The 20,183-nt window shown below is 40.7% G+C and overlaps 1 protein-coding gene across 8 annotated transcripts in view; it reads left to right on the top strand.

The window, feature by feature from the left end:
* Positions 1 to 20,183, top strand: part of ERBB4 (erb-b2 receptor tyrosine kinase 4) — a 640,083-nt gene that overhangs the window by 475,673 nt on the left and 144,227 nt on the right. For 5 of the 8 annotated variants that reach the window (XM_042783933.1, XM_042783931.1, XM_042783930.1 and 2 more), the window contains exons 13-16: positions 2,707 to 2,839; positions 5,253 to 5,346; positions 6,815 to 6,969; positions 15,783 to 15,857. In XM_042783933.1, coding sequence (XP_042639867.1) covers positions 2,707 to 2,839; positions 5,253 to 5,346; positions 6,815 to 6,969; positions 15,783 to 15,857 — 457 coding nt within the window. Of the gene's footprint in view, positions 1 to 2,706; positions 2,840 to 5,252; positions 5,347 to 6,814; positions 6,970 to 15,617; positions 15,663 to 15,782; positions 15,858 to 20,183 lie in introns of all 8 variants that reach the window. The other 3 variants (XM_042783934.1, XM_042783932.1, XM_042783929.1) reach the window with 1 other exon arrangement.

The following is a 20,183-nucleotide window of genomic DNA, read 5'->3' as shown; positions in this document are numbered from 1 at the left end:
CTACAAAATGGCATGCTAAATAGCTGAAGTCTCTTTTGCTGTGCTGGATTCTGTGATAATTAATACACTTTAAAGGAAATTAAATGACCATCTGGAATTACTCCTAAATTTAATTATTTTATGTTTGGCTGTACCTGATTTGGTTTTGAGACAAAAGAGCATCAGAAAGATACTTCTGAACAACTTCTGAATATTGTCATCAAGAAAGTATATGTGATACAAAAAAAAAAAAAAAAAAAAAAAAAGTAAAAAAAAAAATATACATATTCAAGCATTCCAGCCTTCATAAGACATGAGTGTGCAGACTTTTCATGTCCAGGGTTATTTGTGGTATTGTATTGAATAAGATAGTGCTCATCTACCAGCTGAATTACATACATTGTACAGCAGAGCCGTGCAGGGTCAGCAATGGAGCTGTGCAGGTAGGAAGCATGCTGATGAATCTCTTGTTCTCTGATTGGTTCCTATGCTGCCTGTAAAGGCGAAATGCCCTTTTTGGGCACTGAATTATGAAAATATTCTAGGCAGAAAACCAAACAAGTAGATGAGGATCTGCCATTCTCAATCTAAATGGAGCAAAATGTCCTATTGCAGGAAGAAAGGAAATATGGAAGAAGATCGTTCCTCTTCCCTGCTCACTGTGTGGGCTAAGAGAGAGAAACCATGCATATAATTGTTGCGTATTTGTTCTAAGAAGTGCTTTCTAGTAAATTCCACGGTCAGAAAGCAGGGTGATGGTGACAGGACAGGTAGTGTATGTCAAAAGAAAGCTCCCTGCCAGTGTGACATGAACTTTCTGCATGTCAGAAGGCAAAAGGAGGTACTGGAATTGCCTTGTAGGAAATAGAAGAGGACATAGGCTGGGCATGCTGTATAGATCAGAAGGATGTGTTTGACAAGTATGGTGCCAACGTCAACCAATGCTACATGATGAAAAGTGGCGATTAGAGAGCGGTTAAGGAGAGAGTCGCTGTATGAAGCAGTGTGCTCTCCTGTACAGCAGCTGCGATGACAGATATTCAGTGGTTCAAACGTGGGACATTATATACATCCTAGCACAGAATGACCAGTTTTAAAACTTGCTGTGGAGAGCAGAAAACATCTTTCTGCTGACTCTTTCATGATTTAGATGGGCCTTGTGCTTCTCAGGAAATAAAACTCAGTACCCTCTTTAATTGTTAGGGTAGATTATTAAGGACAGTACCTAAATGCACTGTTCCAGCCTTGACAGTGGAAACAAAGCCATTAGGTATCATGAAATTAAAATAGGGTGCTTTTTTTCCCCAGTCACCCAGCTACACTGGTGTACTGAAAGAATTGTAGAAAAATAGTGTACAAAGATCTGCCTTTTTGTTTGATATAAAGCTGCCAGAGGGCTTTTTGCATTTTGCAAAAAGATTTTCTGTTGATTTTGCTATTGCCTCTCTCTAAATGTGTGCTGGGCATATGCAGTTGCTGTTTAATACATGTGTTCAGTGTGTTTGTGTTTGTTCCCCACTGGACATCTTCACTGGAGAGGAGGTGGTAGAATTCTACCAGCAAACCCACTTTTAATTTATTATTTGATACTTCCTTCAAGTTGTTTCCAGTGGTTTAAAAAGCAAATAAGTGTTTATATATTTGCCATCTCTGATATTTCAGATCTTTGCTGGTTTTAATCTACTCAGTCTAGTACGTAATCCATTTGCGTAAAACATTTAATCGTGCAAGAGTGAATTCAGATTAAGAGATCTGCCTTTTCACACGCCAGGGTTTGGCTGAAACTATGCAACTAGACTTTCTTCAGATGCTGGAGAGATAATGTGTGTTTCCTTTTGCCTTTTGCTTATTTTCTCCATCTGTCGCAATCATCTAGATATTTATGTAGAGCAGGATTTATATAAAATAAAAATACAGAATTAATTATGCTGCTTGAAACAACCTTTCCCTCTCACCCTTTGCTAATAGTTTATTTTATGTGGGTTTTGGAGTTTTAATATAAAGGCTCTTTGGCTCTTCAGGTGCTTTTGCAATAAACTATTAAAAAATCATAGTTAATCATGACTTTCCTTCATCTTCTCCCCAACAATCTGTAAATTTTATTTCAGGGAGTCCTCAATTCAGCGGTAGTGTTTTATATTTTAGTCTAATAGCCCTTCTGTGGATTTTGAAAATTGATTTTTCAAAACCTTTACATTTTTGGCATTTACCATGTCCTGTGTCAGGGAATTCTGCAGCTTGATCTATACTTTCTGTGAAGAAAAATCTCACTTTTGAACCCTATTGGGTTCCTGTCTCTTTGAATGCCCATGAGGGACTTAGAAGCAGCAATGAAGAATTGTTTCATGCTTACTTACCACCTTCTTGTCATTCAGGATTTTATAGACCTTTACCATGTCCTTTCTCACCTATATCTAAGGCTACTTTTCTGTTTATTCCTGGTATAAAAGCTCTTCTCTAATTTTGGTCATCCTTGCAGCACTGTCTTAAACCTTTTTCTCACTGTACTATATCCTTTCTGAAAGGAACAGATCAGAAGTGTGTATAGTATTCAAACTGTGTTTCTGTAGTGGTTTGATGATAATTTTCTGCTTTTTCTCTATTCTGTTTCTAGAAAATCCGAATGTTCAGTTTACTTTTCTGAGTATGGTGGAATGCTGGATGAAATGTTCTTTGGATTTCAGAGAACTATGTGAATTAATTATAGTATCTTCCCTCTCTCTGCAGCTGCTGATGGAATGGTGTGTAATGAGTTATGCTCAAGTGATGGCTGTTGGGGGCCAGGGCCAGATCAGTGTCTCTCCTGCAAGCGCTTCATCAGGGGAAGGACCTGCATAGACTCTTGTAACCTGTATGATGGGTAAGATATTTCCCTTGCACTTTTCCCTGAAGTTGCTGATTACTTTAATGAGTAAGTTATTTTGGTTTTACATTAATCAATATCTGGCTCCATTGCCAATATTACTGATTTTGAGTGAAATGTATTGTGGGATAAGTTTTAAGGATTTCTGAATCTTGTGTAGAAGGCTTTACCCACTACTCTGCTGACTAAAGTTTTCATGCAGCATCAAAAGTTTGTTGCACCTTTGGCATTGCTAATGATGCGAGCAATTGGATTTAGGTAAAGACTTATGAAAAAATCCCAATGAATATTGACACCCTTATTCAGAAACACATGCAGTTATGTTCTCTCAGACGAGTTATATTTAGGCATGTGATAAAGAAGATCTCTGAATAAGGACCCTAAAGTAGGAAAACTCACTCTCTTTTTTCATAATGCACTGTGTATGTGTATACACAAATACAAAGACTAAAACCAACATGAGTTCTTCCCCCCTTTTCCTTCTGCTGTTCATGCATGTGAACCATCTTTTTTGGCGGATGAGTGGGGGGAATATCAACATATGCCACAGCCAAGGTGTCTGAATCTGCCTTAGGACAGAAAGATAGAGCTGAGCTTGTTTATATTAGCTGCAGCAGCAGAAATTAATAATTAGGCTGTGGAGGGAAACAGGTGGAATTTCCCTTCGTATGTAACAATATAACAAGGTCCCCCACACCTCTCTTAAAGTCAAGATTAAAAAAACCTAAATTATTTGAATTATCTTTTTCAGCTCAAACTACTAATTGGAAATAAGATCACTGTATGATTTTGTCCTCTTTCTTTTCCTGCCTTGGATGCCAATTCATGTAATTGTTAAGGAAAGAGTATTGACTGAATCCTATATATACACGAAAATATTCTAAACTCTTCTATCTGGAGCATGCATGCAAAAAAAAAAATCTTGTCAGAGGAGAGTGTTATATGCTTAAAAGGTCCTCTTCTCTCCTCCTCACTCTCCCTGCCCCACCCTCCCCCCCCCAAAAAAAAAAAAAAAAAAAAAAAAGAAAAGAAAAGTTGCAGACCACTGTTTTGTGTTCATATGCACTGGAATGTATTGGACCACATTTGGTGGCTTGCTGCCATGCAGCCTATCGCAGTAAGATCACAAGGAGGCTCTCATGACCAGCCCTCATGTCAGGATGTTCTAATCTGTATTGATTAGTGAATGGTATTTGCACTTTCCACAGGCTCAGTTCCTTCCTAAATATGTGAAATGATTAGTGACGTGGGCTTGGGGAGAAGTTTTTTGTTTGTGTGAGAGCTCTTCAGGATAAGGTCACATGTGTGTCACTTCTAGTCATCAACAGGAAAGATCCATCTCCAAAGCCAAAGAAGGGTGAGCTCACTTGCAGTAAATTGAGATTTTCCTCAGCTGTGTTGTTGCAATAGATACTAACTACACTGTAGAGGAGTGGAGGGTGAGCATCAATAAACTAAGCAGAGAGGCCTTCATCCTTTGTCTGGAATATTACTAGAGCCCACTAATATGAGTGTGCAGCATATCTTTAACTGGTTAATACAACAAGATGAGATTCATCTGCAAAGCTAGGTCTCCACTCTGAGCTAGTGAGATAGATTCTGTCTGTGGTTAGTGGGAGAGAAACGACCTGTTCAGATGTTATTTCATCTCCACCTAGAAAAGGGTGGGATGAATTGTGTTGAGAGGGTGCTGGAGGTTTTCTGAGGGGCAACTGGCAGCTGAAATAAGACACCTGGTCTTTAAAGGGAAAAATCCCACCTACTGTTACTACTTTTTTTTTTTCCCCCTTATAAGTGGTTGATAAAAAAAAAAAAAATCACTTAGGTGATAGTTTCCTGTTGATACATGAAATGAATGAGCAAAAGGATTTGTTTTGACATTTTATAGATTCAGACCTCAGTCTAGAACTGTCATTGATGAAAAAGTTACAAGCCTTTTAGAGAAGGGGCTTTAAAACGAGTGTTTGTAGAGACATAACTAAAACAAGAGCAGATCTGTGATCCATGTTCTTTCTAATCCTTTCCTACCTGATAGTGACGTCTCACATGTAACAAGTGGCTTCCCAAATTTGAGCCATGAGTGGCAATTCCACAGATAAAAGCAAGAAATCAGTTACCTTGTCCCATTAATGAGGTCCTTATTTCTTAAGGAAAGAGGGGAAAAAAACACTAGAGTTTTATACTGGTAAACAAGATGTCTTCTGCTTTACCTGCCTGTGAATGAGGTTGCTGATGGGGGCCAGTTTTCAGCTGGTGTGAAGCAGCACATTAGCAGAAGTGATCTCAGCTGGCAGCCTGCCAACCGTAGTGAAGCTGTAATTATTTCCACCAGGTGAAGAGCCAGCCATTTTGTCTCAGTTTTAGTCGTGCTTTTGCTTTCTCCTAACGTGCCTGCAAAATATTTTCCTAGGGAATTTCGAGAATTTGCAAATGGTTCTGTTTGTGTGGAGTGTGATCCCCAGTGTGAAAAGATGGAAGAAAACATGATCACGTGCTATGGGCCGGTAAGAACAAAATTCAGTATATTATGGGCTAGCTTGTTCAAGTGGGCTAAAAGATGGACATTTTCTGCTTGCAGACTTTAAAGCAGCTATTGAAATTTAATGTTAACAAAAGCAGAAAATATGTATATTCTTCATGTAGGGAAAGAATTCTCTTCATGTTAAATTGGTGCTGGGAATAAACTTCCTTGGATTAGTCTCCTTAAGAAAGTTGTTTAAAAAGTTTTCCTTTTCTGAGTTGTCTTAATGCCTTAGTGGTACAGATGCACAAAATTTTTAAATGACAGATATCATGCAGTTGTGATTTGAGTGCTCTCTTTTATCGCTGTTTTCATTCTTTATATTCAGTTCTGGCCTGTTCTACTACAACTTCATGTAACTTTTTTTTCCACAAAGAAGTGTAGGCATTTTTCTCAATCTCTCAGTTAGCTTGAACAATATGTTGTTTGGGTTTTTTAGCTTAGGTTAGCCTTTTAGATTGCTTTGATAGAGAATTTTTTTCATGCATCATAAATGAATGTTAACTGCAGCTGTCACCTTTATAATGGCCAGTGAGTCTTCTTTCAGAGATTATTGCTGTCTTGTGAGATAGAAGTTGTCTCTTTTTGTTTTTCTATACGTTGCCAAGATTAAAAGTTGCAAGTATCCTGGACAATGAGGAGCTGTACTTTAGGCACTTCATCATTAACCCAGTCCTCATTTCTGTGACTTACCTACTGAATGGGAAAAAAAGGCATCATCATTTTTGTTGCAATGCTATGTTTTCTGCAATACAACTGTAAAGCAAGAAGCTATAATGTTTCAAGTGTTAAACCCATGAGGGAAATTTGGATTTGTAGCAGGAGTCATAAACATAAAATCCTAGAGCAATGCCCAACTTGAACACCAGATTTGTTTATATACGAGGTTATCATCCCAGCTTTAAAATTCTACTTTTACATTGTCCAAGAGCCTTGGTTTGTAGTTCATAACAGTCTAGTCTACGTATATATTAAGAAGAAGGAGACCTTGTAGTTATTCAGTATTGTTGTAGTCAGGTACCAGAGGGAGAATGCACTGTGGAAAGTAATTCTGGAGAGCAGAGGCAGGGAATCCCTCTGAAGGGCCATTGCAGTTGCTTTGAAAATGTGGTTCAGTATTGAACAATGTTGTGGGAAATTTCTCAGAGTGAAAGTGGGCACGAAGCCCATTGTGTTAAACACACCAATAATATTGAGAAACCTGCTTAGAAGCTGAAATTTAGACTTTATACTCTACAGAATAAGTTTCTGGCCAAAAGCACCAGGATTTACACGTCTGCTGCTCCTTAACAGAGATTAGAACCATACAGCTAATTCACTGTTCATTGGGAAATAAATGCTACTGCAGTTATTGCTGAGTGTGCTGTCAATCTAGGACCTGCAATTCTAGTGCAGCAGGAGAAGACAGAGTAACTTAAATAAACTGTGTTTCTTTTTTCCATGCTTCCCAGGGACCTGACCACTGCACAAAGTGTTTCCATTTTAAGGATGGTCCAAATTGTGTGGAAAAATGTCCTGATGGCTTGCAGGGGGCCAATAGTTTCATTTTCAAATACGCTGATGAGGATCGTGAGTGCCATCCATGTCATCCAAACTGCACCCAAGGGTAAGTGCAAATTCTGTGAAGTGAGCCATCCTATTTACTGTTCATAGCACATGATGATTTACATACAGTTTGTCTTGGTAAAGCACTTGTCCCATTCCTGAAAACAGAGTGTGTGCAGCAGTAATGTAACCTTTCATTTTCAGGTGTCTCATTACATTCAGGTTCTAGTTATGAGCGTCCAGCAGCTTATCAGAAAAAAGCTTACACCCCTTTTGCAAACCATAGAGAACAACTTTTCACAGCAGTGCTCTTAGCTTTCCTTCTAGCTACCGCTGGTTTGTAGCAAATGCTGCCATTGACACTTAAGTGTAGGCCTGTAAAATTACTTTATTTTTAGTATTTGCTCGTTGACAGAATTTGCATCTCTGATCCTTTGTATTGTTGAACTAACCTGGCAGCACTACTGTGAGATGAAGGTGTTACTGCTCTCTTTTTCATATGGAGACTGATGCAAAGAGTTTTTCTGAAACCAGACTTTGCACAGGAGTCTGAATCTGAGCATCAATTTCTCAAGTTCTAAATGCCCAAAATCACTTGTTACATTTGGAAGTATTCAGACCATGTATCTGAGCCAGAATTAAGAATTTATTCAACAAAATAATAGTAGTCACATACATAACTATTGTTTTGCATGGGCCACATAAGTTATAAATGTCTTCTCAATGAGGCAGTTGGTGGTGTCCAGCATACCAAGAAGGGGAGATGCAGCCAGAGGTAAAGAGAAAACTTCAGCCAGTGAAATAATCTTCAACAAGAGGCTCTTATTGTTTAGCAGCCAAAATTAAACCAGTAAATTATTCAGTGTAATCTTGATGTCAACAGCTGTTGCTATTCAAAATGAGACCTTTTGCTGGTTTTGCAAATCTAATTACAATAGAGCCATTAGGGAAATGAAAGTGAGATCGCAAAGACACAGCCAGGATCTGTTATAGATTTGTCTTCCCCTCAGACCCTTTAAATCAGTTACGCAATAAGAAAAATGCTGCTACTGTGGAAGAAGAGTGTAAGAAGAAATAATATGAAAAGACGAGCTCACTTCAGGAGCTCTGGTCCTGGCTTTAATAGATGGTGGAAGTGCCAATTCAGATTGATTCTGACAAGCCCAGCTATAGATGATAGATTTAGGATGCCCTGCCTAAGGACTGCCTTGCAGTCTGCCGGCCTTTCAGAAGACCAGGATGTGACACTTCTTCCCATTCCCTCCTCTTTTCTGGGAAACTCCTCTAACTGTTACTAATCTTCCTGGCACAGCTGTGTTTCACCTAGACCAGGAAGGAAGCAGAATGTTTTTCATGCTTTTCCACTTCTTCATGTGCATCAGTATTTTGCAAGTGGTGGTTTGATTTCATCTCCCTGAATAGAATGGAATCAAGAACGGAGGCTTTTATGCCTTGTGATGAAAATCTGACATTCTTGTTCATAAACAAATAGGAAGGGCATTAGGCAGTTGCAACTGAACTTGCATTGGCAACTCTTGATGACACAGGGTTCTTTTATGCTGAGTTATGTTGTCATTTGATCCTTGAACTTTCACTTTTTATTTTCTGCAGCTGATTAGGTGAAAGGTCTCATTTAGCATTGTGTGCCAATCCCCAGAGAAATGACAAAATACCATTAGTAAAAGGGCCAAAGGTCTCACACAGGTTACAAACACAAAGGTGTGGTAATCTCCCAGATGAGGAGCTATCCCATTGCCATGAGTCAAATACTACTCCTCATAGAAATTCTCATCCTCTTATTAAAGAGTTTGTGTCTCTGTTCTTAGGTATTTTGTTACCCCTCATAAAAACAATACCTTACCACCCCCCAAATCTGAGTAAGCATGGGTATTCTTTTCTGGTGTTCATAAAGACTTTATGGCATGTAATTATGTTAATGAAACTGTTAATGATGGCCCCAGACGTTTGGGGTTTATGGGTTGTCCATCTTCTTGCCAGTGTTGTCAGTGGCTGAATATGCCCACAGAGAGAAGGGAAATCATTTGCTCTCTCTCCTTTTCTCCTTTAATACTGAATTATCTAGTTTTATACCCTTTCTTTAGAAATTAATATTTAAATTCCCCTCAGTCAAGATTCTTCATTGAAATGGGTTATGGAGGGAACACATCTTGATATTTGGCTCACGACTGGATGATACAGAGAAACCATAATGCTACTTCATCTAGCATGTCTGTTCTTCTCTCTGTCAGGCCAATTGCTGGTATAAAACTGATGCCCTCACAATACAGCTTGGATACTCGTCAAAAAGTGTTGAGCTGCTGCAGAGTAGTGCTCCCAGTGTGGTATTACTTCATTCCTGCAGTGCTGCTCTCTTTGAATCAAGCTGCTTGCTAAAATGGGTTGTTAGTTCTCATGCACTGTTTCCAGTCATCCCTACCTGTTGTCACCAAGGAAGATATCTGTCCCACGTCTGTTTCCTGTGAGCATTTTGCCACAATTTTATCATGGCACTTGCAGATGATTGCTTTACACCCTAGAGCGTGAGATTTGATAACACCGTTTTCCTCCCTTATTCAAGGATAATGACTGCTTCTGTTAATAGATGTGTAATTATCCAGCCCTGTTAATGATCTTACGTTGAATAAGAGAACTATAAAGGAGTGACTTCCTTGGATACAACAACTGTGCTTTTGGCCTTGCATCCCCATGATAAATATCAGCTACTTGAAGCCAGTTTGGAGCAGATCTGAGGCATGTGGGACAGCTATCCCATTTAGTTCAAGAGAGTCAGAAAGCAGTTGGCACCTGTTCTTGCAGTGCTAGCCAAAATGGAACGCTTTCACAGAAATAAAATACTAATTATATAATAGCATTTGATGGTCTCATTCCTCACTGGGCAAGACACAAATGGGAGATCTTACTGGACACCTCCTGTCATCACAGAAAGGCATTTTCTCACACAGCTTTTTGAAGGAAGTGTATTACTCCTCACCAAAACTTTATTTTTGTTCTAAGCCAAGACCAGAGAAGTCATAGGAGCCTTATCAACACGTGTGTGGTCCAGAAGAGTTTTAAAGGTGGAAGTACTGTATTGCCCCTAAAGATTAGGTGTTTTTTTAAGAAGGCATTATGAGTTCCAGATGAAACAGTAGTGCAAATTCAATGGCAAACAAAGCTGATTAAGAAACTGCTACTATTTTGTAGATGCAAAATTTCTTCCAACCCATTGCCCCAGTTGAGTTTTCTTACTGTCATCATCAGTATGCACTTCCTTTTAACTAAGTAACACCCTGGTTTTGAGTTGTCTGGCTTTATCCATGGCAGTAGTTGGGTGACCTAGTCACTGCCACAACTAAGGTTTTCTCCTGTCCAGAGTTAATCTATTCATGCCAGTGTATAATTAGTTTTGTTTACAATGACAAAGATGTTTGAGAATTTATCTGTCTAGAAGTGGCTCTACTGATCCACATCTGTGAACAGTTAAGATCCCACCTTTCAATCTTAAGGAAAATTAATGGAAGACAGTGTTTGTGACAGAGGGGAAAAAGGATTGTTTCAGGAAAAAATAGTTGTTGCCCTAATTTTCAAAACTTTTAACTCATCATTTTATTTGAGGATCATAGAATCACAGAATGGTTTCGGTTGGAAGGGACCTTAAAGATCATTTAGTTCCAACCCCCCTGCCATGGGCAGGGACACCTTCCACTGGACCAGGTTGCTCAAAGTCCCGTCCAACCTGGCCTTGAACCCTTCCAGGGAGGGGGCAGGCACAGCTGCTCTGGACAACCTTCTCCTGCATCTTACCACCCGTACAGGAAATAATTTCTTCCTTATAATCTAATGTAAATCTACCCTCTTTCAGTTTAAAACTGCTACCTCTTATAAATAGTCCCTCCTTACCTGTCCTGTCCCCACTTTAAGCCCTGGGAGGCCGCTCAAAGGTCTCCCCGGAGCCTTCTCTTCCTCAGGCTGAACCCCCCCAACTCTCTCAGCCTGGCCTCACAGGGGAGCTGCTCCAGCCCCCCACATCTCAGTGGCCTCCTTTAGATCCACTCAAGCAGGTCCATGTCCTTTTGATGTTGGGGGCCCCAGAGCTGGGCATAGCACTGCAGGGGGGGTCTCATGAGAGCAGAGTAGAGGGGGAGAATCCCCTCCCTGGCCCTGCTGCCCCCCCTGCTCTGGCTGCAGCCCAGGGCACGGGTGGGTTCTGGGCTGCGAGCGCACGGGGCTGCCTCACGGGCAGTTTTCCCCCCACCAACCCCCCCAGTCCCTCTCCTTGGGGCTGCTCTCCAGCCACTCCTCGAGGGCCCAGCCTGGGTTTGTGCTGGGGATTGCCCCGGCCCACGGGCAGGACCTTGCCCTTGGCCTTGTTGAACTCCATGAGGTTTGCCCGGGCCCCCCTCTCCAGCCTGCCCAGGTCCCTCTGGGTGCCATCCCTGCCCTCCCGCCTGTCCCCCACCCCACAGCTGGGTGCCGTCGGTGAACTTGCTGAGGGTGCCCTCGATCCCACTGTCTGTGTCACTGACAAAGATGTTGAACAGCGCCGGGCCCAACACCGACCCCTGAGGAACGCCCCTCGTCACTGCTCTCCTCTTGGACATGGAGCTGTTGACCACAACTCTTTGAGTGCGACCATCCAGCCAATTCCTTATCCACCGAGTGGTCTGTCTGTCAAATCCATGTCTCTCCAATTTAGAGACAAGGATGTCATGTGGGACACTGTCAGCTGCTTTGCACAAGTCCAGGTAGATGATGTCAGTTGCTCTTCCCTTATCTACCAACGCTGTAACCCCATTGTAGGCAGCCACCAGATGTTTCAGGCACTATTTGCCCTTACTGAAGCCACGTTGGCTGCCACCAATCACCTCCCTATTTTCCATGTGCCTCAGTATAGATTCGAGGAGTATCTTCTCTGTGATCTGACTGGGCACAGAGGTGAGACTGGCTGGCCTGTAGCTCCCTGGGGGTTCCTTTTTTCCCTCTTCAGAAATGGGGGTTATGTTTTCCCTTTTCCAGTCAGCAGGAACTTCACCGGACTGCCATGACTTCTCACATGTGAAGGATAATGGCTGAGCCACTTCATCTGCCAATTCCCACAGATGCATCTCATCAGCTCCCATGGACTTGTGCACCCTCAGGTTCCGTAGATGGTCTTTAACCTGATCTCATACAGTGGGTGGTTCTTCATTCTCCCAGTCCCTACCTTTGCCTTCTTTGTCTTAGGCAGTGTGGCTGGAGCCCTTGCTGGTGAAGGTTGAGACAAAGAAGTCACTGAGTACCCCAGCCTTTTCCATATCCGGGTAACCAGGTCTCCCGTTTCCTTCTGGAGAGGACCCACATTTTCCTGACTATTCCTGTTATCAACAACATACCTACAGAAGCTTTTCTTGTTGCCCTTGATGAACCTGGCCACATTGAATTCTAAGAGGGCATTAGCTTTCCTAACCTGATCCCTGGCTGCTCAGACAGTTTCTCTATTCCTCCTAGGCTATTTGTCCTTGTTTCCACCCTCTGCAGGGCTACCTTTTTATGTTTGAGTTTGTCCAGGAGCTCCTTGTTCATCCTTGCAGCCTTTTGGCATTTTTACCTGACTTCCTCTTTGTTGGGATGCATCACTCCTGAGCTTGGAGAAAGGTGATCCTTAAGTATCAACCAGCTTTCTTGGGCCCCTCTTCCCTCCAGGACTTTATTCCATGTTACCCTGCCAAGCAGATCTGTGAAGAGGCCAAAGTCTGTTCTCCTGAAGACTGGGGTAGGGAGCTCGCTGTGCACCCTCCTCGCTGCTCGGAGGATCTCGATCTCACCCATTTCATGGTCAGTGCTGCCAAGGCTGCCCTTGAGCTTCACCTTCCCCATCAGCCCCTCCTTGTTGGTAAGAACAAAGTCCAGCATAAAACCTCTCCCTGTTGGGTCCTCTGTCACTTGGAGAAGGAAGTTATTATCCGTGCTTTCCAGGAACCTTCTGGATTGCTTATGCCCTGCTGTGTTGTCCCTCCACCACGTGTTGGCATGGTTGAAGTCTTCCATGAGGACCAGGGCTTGTGGATGTGAGGCTGCTCCTATCCATCCAGAGAGGGCCTCATTCGCTTGGTCTTCCTGGTCAGGTGACCTGGAGCAGACCCCAACTAGAATGCCACCTGTCCCTGCCTTCCATTTAATCCTGATCTATAAGTTCTCAGTTGGCTCCTCATCTACTCCCAGGAAGAGCTGCATGCACTCCAACTGGTCACTGTCGTAGAGAGTGACCCCCTCTCCTCATTTCCCCTGCCTGGGCTGGGGCAGGATGATTCTTTGTAAAGCTAGAATAAGCTCCATGTGTAATTTTCTGTATAAGCTCTATTGGACTGTTGTAAGGTACTGAATATATCATTAAGAAATTGGCATGTATCAGTTAACCAGTTCATTTTACAGAGCAAACTTGGAAATGAAAATATCGTCCAGACTCCAAGCAGAAGAAGGAACCCTGGGGGTGAATAGAGTACCAGTGTGATGTATGACTGTGTCACGCTTGTACTTACATATGTCAAAAAGCCTGAAACCAAGGAAGTTACTTAGAGAGGAAAAATAACTGACGATTTGGTGGTGCAAAATAGCTTGTTAATAGATATTGCCATTACTCACACAGTATTGTACTTTACTACGTGTAATCAGAACAGCCAGTCAGAGAGTAGGAAACTGTTCAGCATGACTAGGAGTAATGGAAATTGCACCTGGACAGTGTTTTCTGTTTGGGGCTGGGAAATCCACTGAAGACGATTACAGGTTTAAATAAAAATCAGTGGTATTTCAACCTGGAGTGGGTGAGGTCCAAACAGCTCTCTCTTCTTGAATTCAAGTCCTATTCTCCAAAAGTCTGAGAGAATAAATGTACAGATGTGAAATGACTCAGAGACAATAGGCTGCTGGTTATCTGAACAAGTAATGGGCTCTCAGACCTCTAATTTGAAGAGGGCCTTCTTTTTATTTATAGCAAGAGTCTGAGCTCAGCTTCTCTTGACATGCTAGGAAATGGAAGATCTGAACAACGTTTTTTCAGCTTCCTTTATTACTGAACTGTTTTTCTACAAATTGCTGAGAATGCCATGAAAGGAAGAAATGTTGGATATGTTTGAGACTGGTTAGAATTCATACAGTCTTGAATTCTTAACTCCTGAAGCCCAGGACAGCTGAAATTTAAAAAAAACACCCATCAAGAGTTCTCTGTATTAAAATTTTGAACTATGCCTAAATCTACCCTTTCAATTTATGTTATCTGGCCACTTGGGTATTTAATGAATCCTTTTAATGTCTGCACATTTTCTGAAGGAAACTATTATTGAGGAAATCCTTACAACCTGTGTTTACATGTCACAGTTTTTATGTAAAAATAAAAATTCAAGTAAACAAACAAGAAGTAAAGTTCGTTATCATTCTGCTCTCCCTGATGGGCAGGTAAGGGGAAACTGAATTCACTGAATGTATTTTACAATGGCAGAGTGATAGTCAGTTTAAATGCAGCAAACGCTGATGAGTAGCAAGTGATGGTGAAGTGGAAAGATGATTTCATGGGAACATTTCAGCATTTGAGCTCTTTCAAATTTTTGACATGCATATACCTCTATCAAAGCCAAACTGGAAGTAGGAGACTTTGAAAAGAGTTTGGGATCATACCTTAAATTTAAAATGCCTCAACAGAAGTGAGTTTCAGTATACTGATGTGTCAGATCACCTGCTCCTGTAGTAGATGTACAGCCAAAGAGCCTCTTAATAAAATGGCTCTGAGATCTTGTTAAGGAGTTGAAATAAGTGGTTTGGTTTCATTAAAATGCTGATAGCTGGATACTCCCCATGGCTACAGAGGGACTGGCTGGGCATTCAGCACTAAGGACAGTCAGGTTGTCTCAACCCCTAAAAGCTTAACTTTATGTATCTGTCTCTGAGAATCCTGACTGCTGTGTAAATGTGTAAGTGCCTTGCTATGTGAATGCAGAGGACCTAGGGCACCACATACTGTTCTTCATGAGGGCAAGGAAAATCCACGCATATCCATGTTTTGCAAACAGACTCTTTCCCATGGTTGTGCTTCAGTGGTGCTACATAAAGTGATTCCCTGCGTTTCCATTGCCTTTGGTGAGCACCTGCTGATTTTGCCGGTGGAAGACTTTTGGTAGCATCTAAGAAAAGCAGAATAAAATGCCTGAATCAGCAGACACTTCTTTGCTCTGTTTTTTGGTGTTAGAAGTTCATCCTTGAGCTTCTCTGATGCTAGTATAGTCAGCTTCCAAAATATTTCTGCAGTTGCCCTAGCGAGGAGCTTAGAACAGAATGAACAATTGCATCAATTACAGAAAGAAAAAAAAGGTGTGTATAGTGCTCCTGGAGGTTTCATCTTGCAAATGAACAGTTGTTGTGCAGTAATCACTGGTTTGATGATTCAGACAACATCCAGAAAAAGCAACTCCATTGTCAGGACTCCCACATAGGCAGGTGAAACCTGCCTTAAGTGTTGTTTGAGCCAAGATTTGTCCAACCTTGGAGTGCTGTTTATGTTGCTATTATTGTTCCATTGCAAGCTTGGTTTTGTCACAAGCTGTAATTTTGGGGTGACTCGGGACTCTCTTGAGAATTATAATTAAGAATGTGGCACAAAGAAGTGATTCCTGCTTCTTGGATCTGTAAATAACACATTTCTCTCTTTCTCTCCCTATTTTCAATTTGGATTTGCTGCAGGTGCATAGGGCCCCGTATTGAGGACTGCATCGGCCTGATGGATAGGTACTTGCTGAGTGATCGTTCCCTGTGTGTCTTCCATCCTCCACGTGTGGACAAGGGCGCATGCGTGTGCATGTCCTTGTGAATGGCAAATGACATCTTTTGTTCTGTAATTGCCTGCAGGTGTAGAGGTCCCGCTAGTCATGACTGCATTTACTATCCATGGACACGACAGTCCACTTTACCACAACATGCTAGGTAACATCCACCACTTTTCCATTTTTGTACACAGGGTCCTTCCCTGGTTATCACAGGAATGTTATACTATCCAGTTTGTTCAAAAATGCAAATTACTGGGAGAATATAATTTGTCCCTAAGTAAGATACGCCTCTGAGCATCCAAATTTACATTTCTGTTTGAAAGCCAATTAAATATCTTACTCATTTAGGCTGATTAGAAAATGCCTTTTTTAGATTTATTTTTAGGTTAAATCAATGAGTCAATTCTGAAATTTTCTGCAGAAACACATGTTTCTTCATTAAATTTAACTACAAGTAAACATGGTGCAAACTCTGGTTAAATTGGATGTTGGGGGGTTTTTTTTTGCCTTTTTTTTTTTTTTGTTTGTTTGTTAAGACAGATCTTAAGAGCAAATGAATTTATTTCTTCCATGCTGCTTCTCTGGAAAAAACTAAATGTTTCAACAAAACTGAATTTCTTCCTTAATTCACAGAACGCTATTATTTAATTTTCTTTTAATTTCCTGCTTAAAAAATATAATAATCATAACCTTGCAGCAATTTTATTTTTCAGTAATGGCGATCGAAACAAATTAATGTAGGAAGACTCCAAAAGCATTCCGGTTATACACAGCATTCTTTTTCATGAAAGCTCTTCATTGTCATTGAGTTTGTTTATTTTTAAATTCAAACTGGTTAGTATGACTTCCAGGCTTTGGGATTACTGTCCTGAGCTAAGACTGGATGAAAATTATATCATTTCAATCAACTTCACCTCATGAAGGATTTTACTTTGTTTTTTTTTCTTGTCTTTAAAATGGTTTTAAAGTTGCCTTTCCTTCCTAGTCGTGTACCTAATAGGAAAATTGCTGTTTCTAGCCATTGAGGGAGAACATGTTTAGACTTGAAAAACAGTACTCTATAAATGCTATCAAATGGTATACTTGCTTAATTAAATCAATATCAGTTCTGACGTAATTCATGGAACAATGAATAAGCAACAGAAGAAGACTGAGTTTTTCAATATTTCAATATTTTGTTTTAATCTTTCTGATCTGGGATATCCAGTTTGAGATACTTCTGTAGGGGACTCATTTTCAGCTCTACGCATCCAAACTGAGTTGCTCCAAACAAGCAATCAGTTTTAAAGGTCTCCGTTTTGTCAACTTTACTCAAAGCACAAATACAGAAAATATATTATTATTTGCATAAGTTTAAGGGACTTACCAAGCGTCAGGGAATGAAGGCCATGCTGAAGTTCTTTGCTTTAGTAACCAATTTAAAAATTATATGTATCTCATCAATTGGATTTTTAACTGGTTTTTGAGGGAACATTAAGGGCTTTATGCTAAGAAGATAACTTGTTGGCTGTAGTGTAACTCATGCAGCGTTACAGGCTGCTCACTCTGGCTTCCTCTGTTAGCCCAAAAGCCAGTCAGACCTTGCTCACTGTTTAATTCAAGTGATCTAACTCCAGAACTTATATTTGCATTGAAAACGTTTGGGTAGTACTAAAGTCTCTGGAGGTACTGTCAGATGCCCACTAAATTTGATGGAAAGGCTTCTGTTAATCACAGTGGATGCTAGATTAGGCACTATATTTAAAAGTGGAATTAAAGGAGTGGGACCTTGAACATGATGACACAACACTAAAGAAAGTGTTGTTGAGTAGGGTGCTGGGCTAAGCCATGTGTTAGCAGGCAATGCTTATTTTGTTTTTTTTTTTTTTATCTTGTGTAAATCATAAGCTTTATCTCCTTGAAGGTACTGTTAAGGTAGTAAAGCAAATTATCAAGGGGAGTTGTAATTAAAGGAGCTGTTTTACTCTGCTCAAGTGAATAATTGCCTGTTCCATTCAATCTGAGGAAGGAAGACCCTCAAATGTTTCCTTCAGATCTGATGGATTGTTGTTTTTTGTTCCAACTTTGCTGAATTTATTTTGGGAGAATTACTGCACTGTGCTTAAATGTCACTATGTATGTATTCTTTCAGTTTCAAGCCAAAGGAGGAAATTTCATATCTTTATCAGATTAATGAAATTGTGCTTTTTGTGTGTGTGAAAATGTTTGTGGTTTTTGTGGGGTTTTTTGGTTTTTTTTTGTTTTTTTTTTTTGTTTCGGCTAAAAATGGGCAAAACTGCACTGGCAAAGTGATACTTTTTATTATGCTAGAGGTGTAAAACAAAAATATATGCTTTACTTTAGAACCTTCTTCATGCCCCTTTAACAATTGCATGCCCTCCGTAGATTTACAGACTGTAAAAAAATTAATAATCAGTTTTATTCTTATGCACTGATTTGATTTTTTTTTCCATTGATGTGAATTAACAGTGAGTTGAAGAGCAGGGTTCTCTGTTCAGTCAGCTGAAAGTAAGGCCAGGGCTTCTAACCACAAACAATGAGATATTTCTCATCTTCACCTGTTTCCATTTTCATACCGGTGTTGCTTGCTTTCCAGTTTTGCAGTTTGCAAATTGGTTTTGCCATGATCCATTGACTTGAAGGCTTTCGTAGGAGTAGGGTAGAACAGCAAAGGAATTCTTACTGTTGTGTTTAATAAATCAGAATTGCGTCACATGGCATGTTTTACAGATGACCAGTGAAACTTCAGATTTTTTGCTTATGTTTTGTCCCTTACATTTTGTGGAAAAAAATCCTTGCTTTTGGCATTGCATGTCTTTCTGTTTGGATGCTTGGGTTTTTTAAAACCTTCATCTTTGATAGAGTTCTATCCAAAAGGATGCAAGAAACCCTTTTCCTGTTTCCAGCTCAGTGCCACATATAAGGGCTATTTTAGCCCTTTTCCTCTAGACTACTTGATAGATTTTTCAAATGACTGTTAGGTTACTTGGTGGATCTCATGTGCCTTTTTTTCCCCTGTGAAGACCCACATTTATTTTCAATGTGTTGAATTTATCCTCACAGAGGCTTTCACTGTATTCATAACTGCCAGGAAAATTTCAAACTTTAAAGGAGTTAGAAGTCACAGGGGAAATGAGTGCCTCCTCTGCTTGTGGTTAGTTGCAAATTCTGGTTATTGTCATTTTAGGTTTTGAGTTACTATTGTTGAAATCATACGGCCGGGGAATCCTTTCCTCACGTTTGTGACACACATTCTGTCTGTATTTATGCTGCGTTTAATTCATAGCATCCCTATCAGTGTTGTCTCATTGTAATTCGTGTCATTCACTGCATCAGTTTGCGGAGCAGACTGTCTGGCTGACCTCTTCAGGCTGCTCAGATGACACAGGGGCCCGAAGGTGTGGGACAGGCCAGCAGAGGCTTCCCCTTGCAAGGTAGAGTTCTTAGCTGGCATGTAACTAATGCCACTGCTTCTTTGTCTTCCTTTCTGTCTCCTTCCCTGCTGTGCTGAGAATCTCTGCCCAGGGAACAGAGAGGAGAGAAGAGCCTTGTGTCCTGGCTTTTCTCAGCTGCTTATAACTCTTCCTGTTGTTCTGTGCCTTTTGGAGGTGGGGGGGCAGTAAGTACTAGCTCATTACTGTAAGGTTTCGGTTTGGGTTCCCCCTTCTATATCAGCCTTTCCTAGAAATCGGTGAGGATAGGAAGCAGGTAGAGGCTGGAATTTCCTGGGGTGCCCAAAGGAGTTAGCTGTCCTCCTTTCCCACCCCTTACTAGAATAATGCTCCTCCTTTCGATACCTTCTGACAATTGTAGTCAGTGATTTCTTTGGGTAGAACAGCATGCTTGTTAGGAGCTCTGAAACTAGGAGTGAAAGGAGCAGTATGCCTGCTTCAAAGATTTGGATAACCATTGCTGAAAAGAATGATTGAAAAACTGTAAAAACAATTCTCTGCCATCCATTAAGAAAAGTACTCTAGGCAGTCACGAAAGGTTGGTTCCTCTACACTCCCCTGCTCCCAAGCCTGCCAGAAAAGTTTGGCTCACTCATTTATTGAAGCTAGGCTGCGGACAAAGTTTTTACTTAAAGTATGAATTTTAAATATGTTCATACTTCCTATGATTCGTTCATCTTAATACTAAGAGAGAAGAGATCCTCAAAGGAGGAGTGAAGTTTCTGTTTTCCAGTGCATGAGAGACTGCAAATCTGAAGATGTGATCAGAAGCATGTGGTGGATATGATAGGAAAGAGCTAGCACACTGACATTATTGGCTTGAATAAGCTGATGTCTGTCTCTATATATGCCCTAAGAAAATTTCATTCACATTTCCCTTTTAACTAACAGAAACTAATTAGCCAGGACCACTGTTGTCAAGTGGTTACATAAAATGACGTGTAGATGTTAACTCAAATTACAATCCTAATGCTAGCTTTATAACAACAAAGGACGTCCTCTCAACAAATTATCACTTCCTAAACAAAAAA

The sequence above is a fragment of the Tyto alba genome, unplaced genomic scaffold (genome assembly GCF_018691265.1).
Source record: "Tyto alba isolate M040663 unplaced genomic scaffold, T.alba_DEE_v4.0 Super-Scaffold_7, whole genome shotgun sequence".
NCBI lineage: Eukaryota > Metazoa > Chordata > Aves > Strigiformes > Tytonidae > Tyto > Tyto alba.
This window is presented reverse-complemented; position numbering and strand designations above follow the sequence as displayed.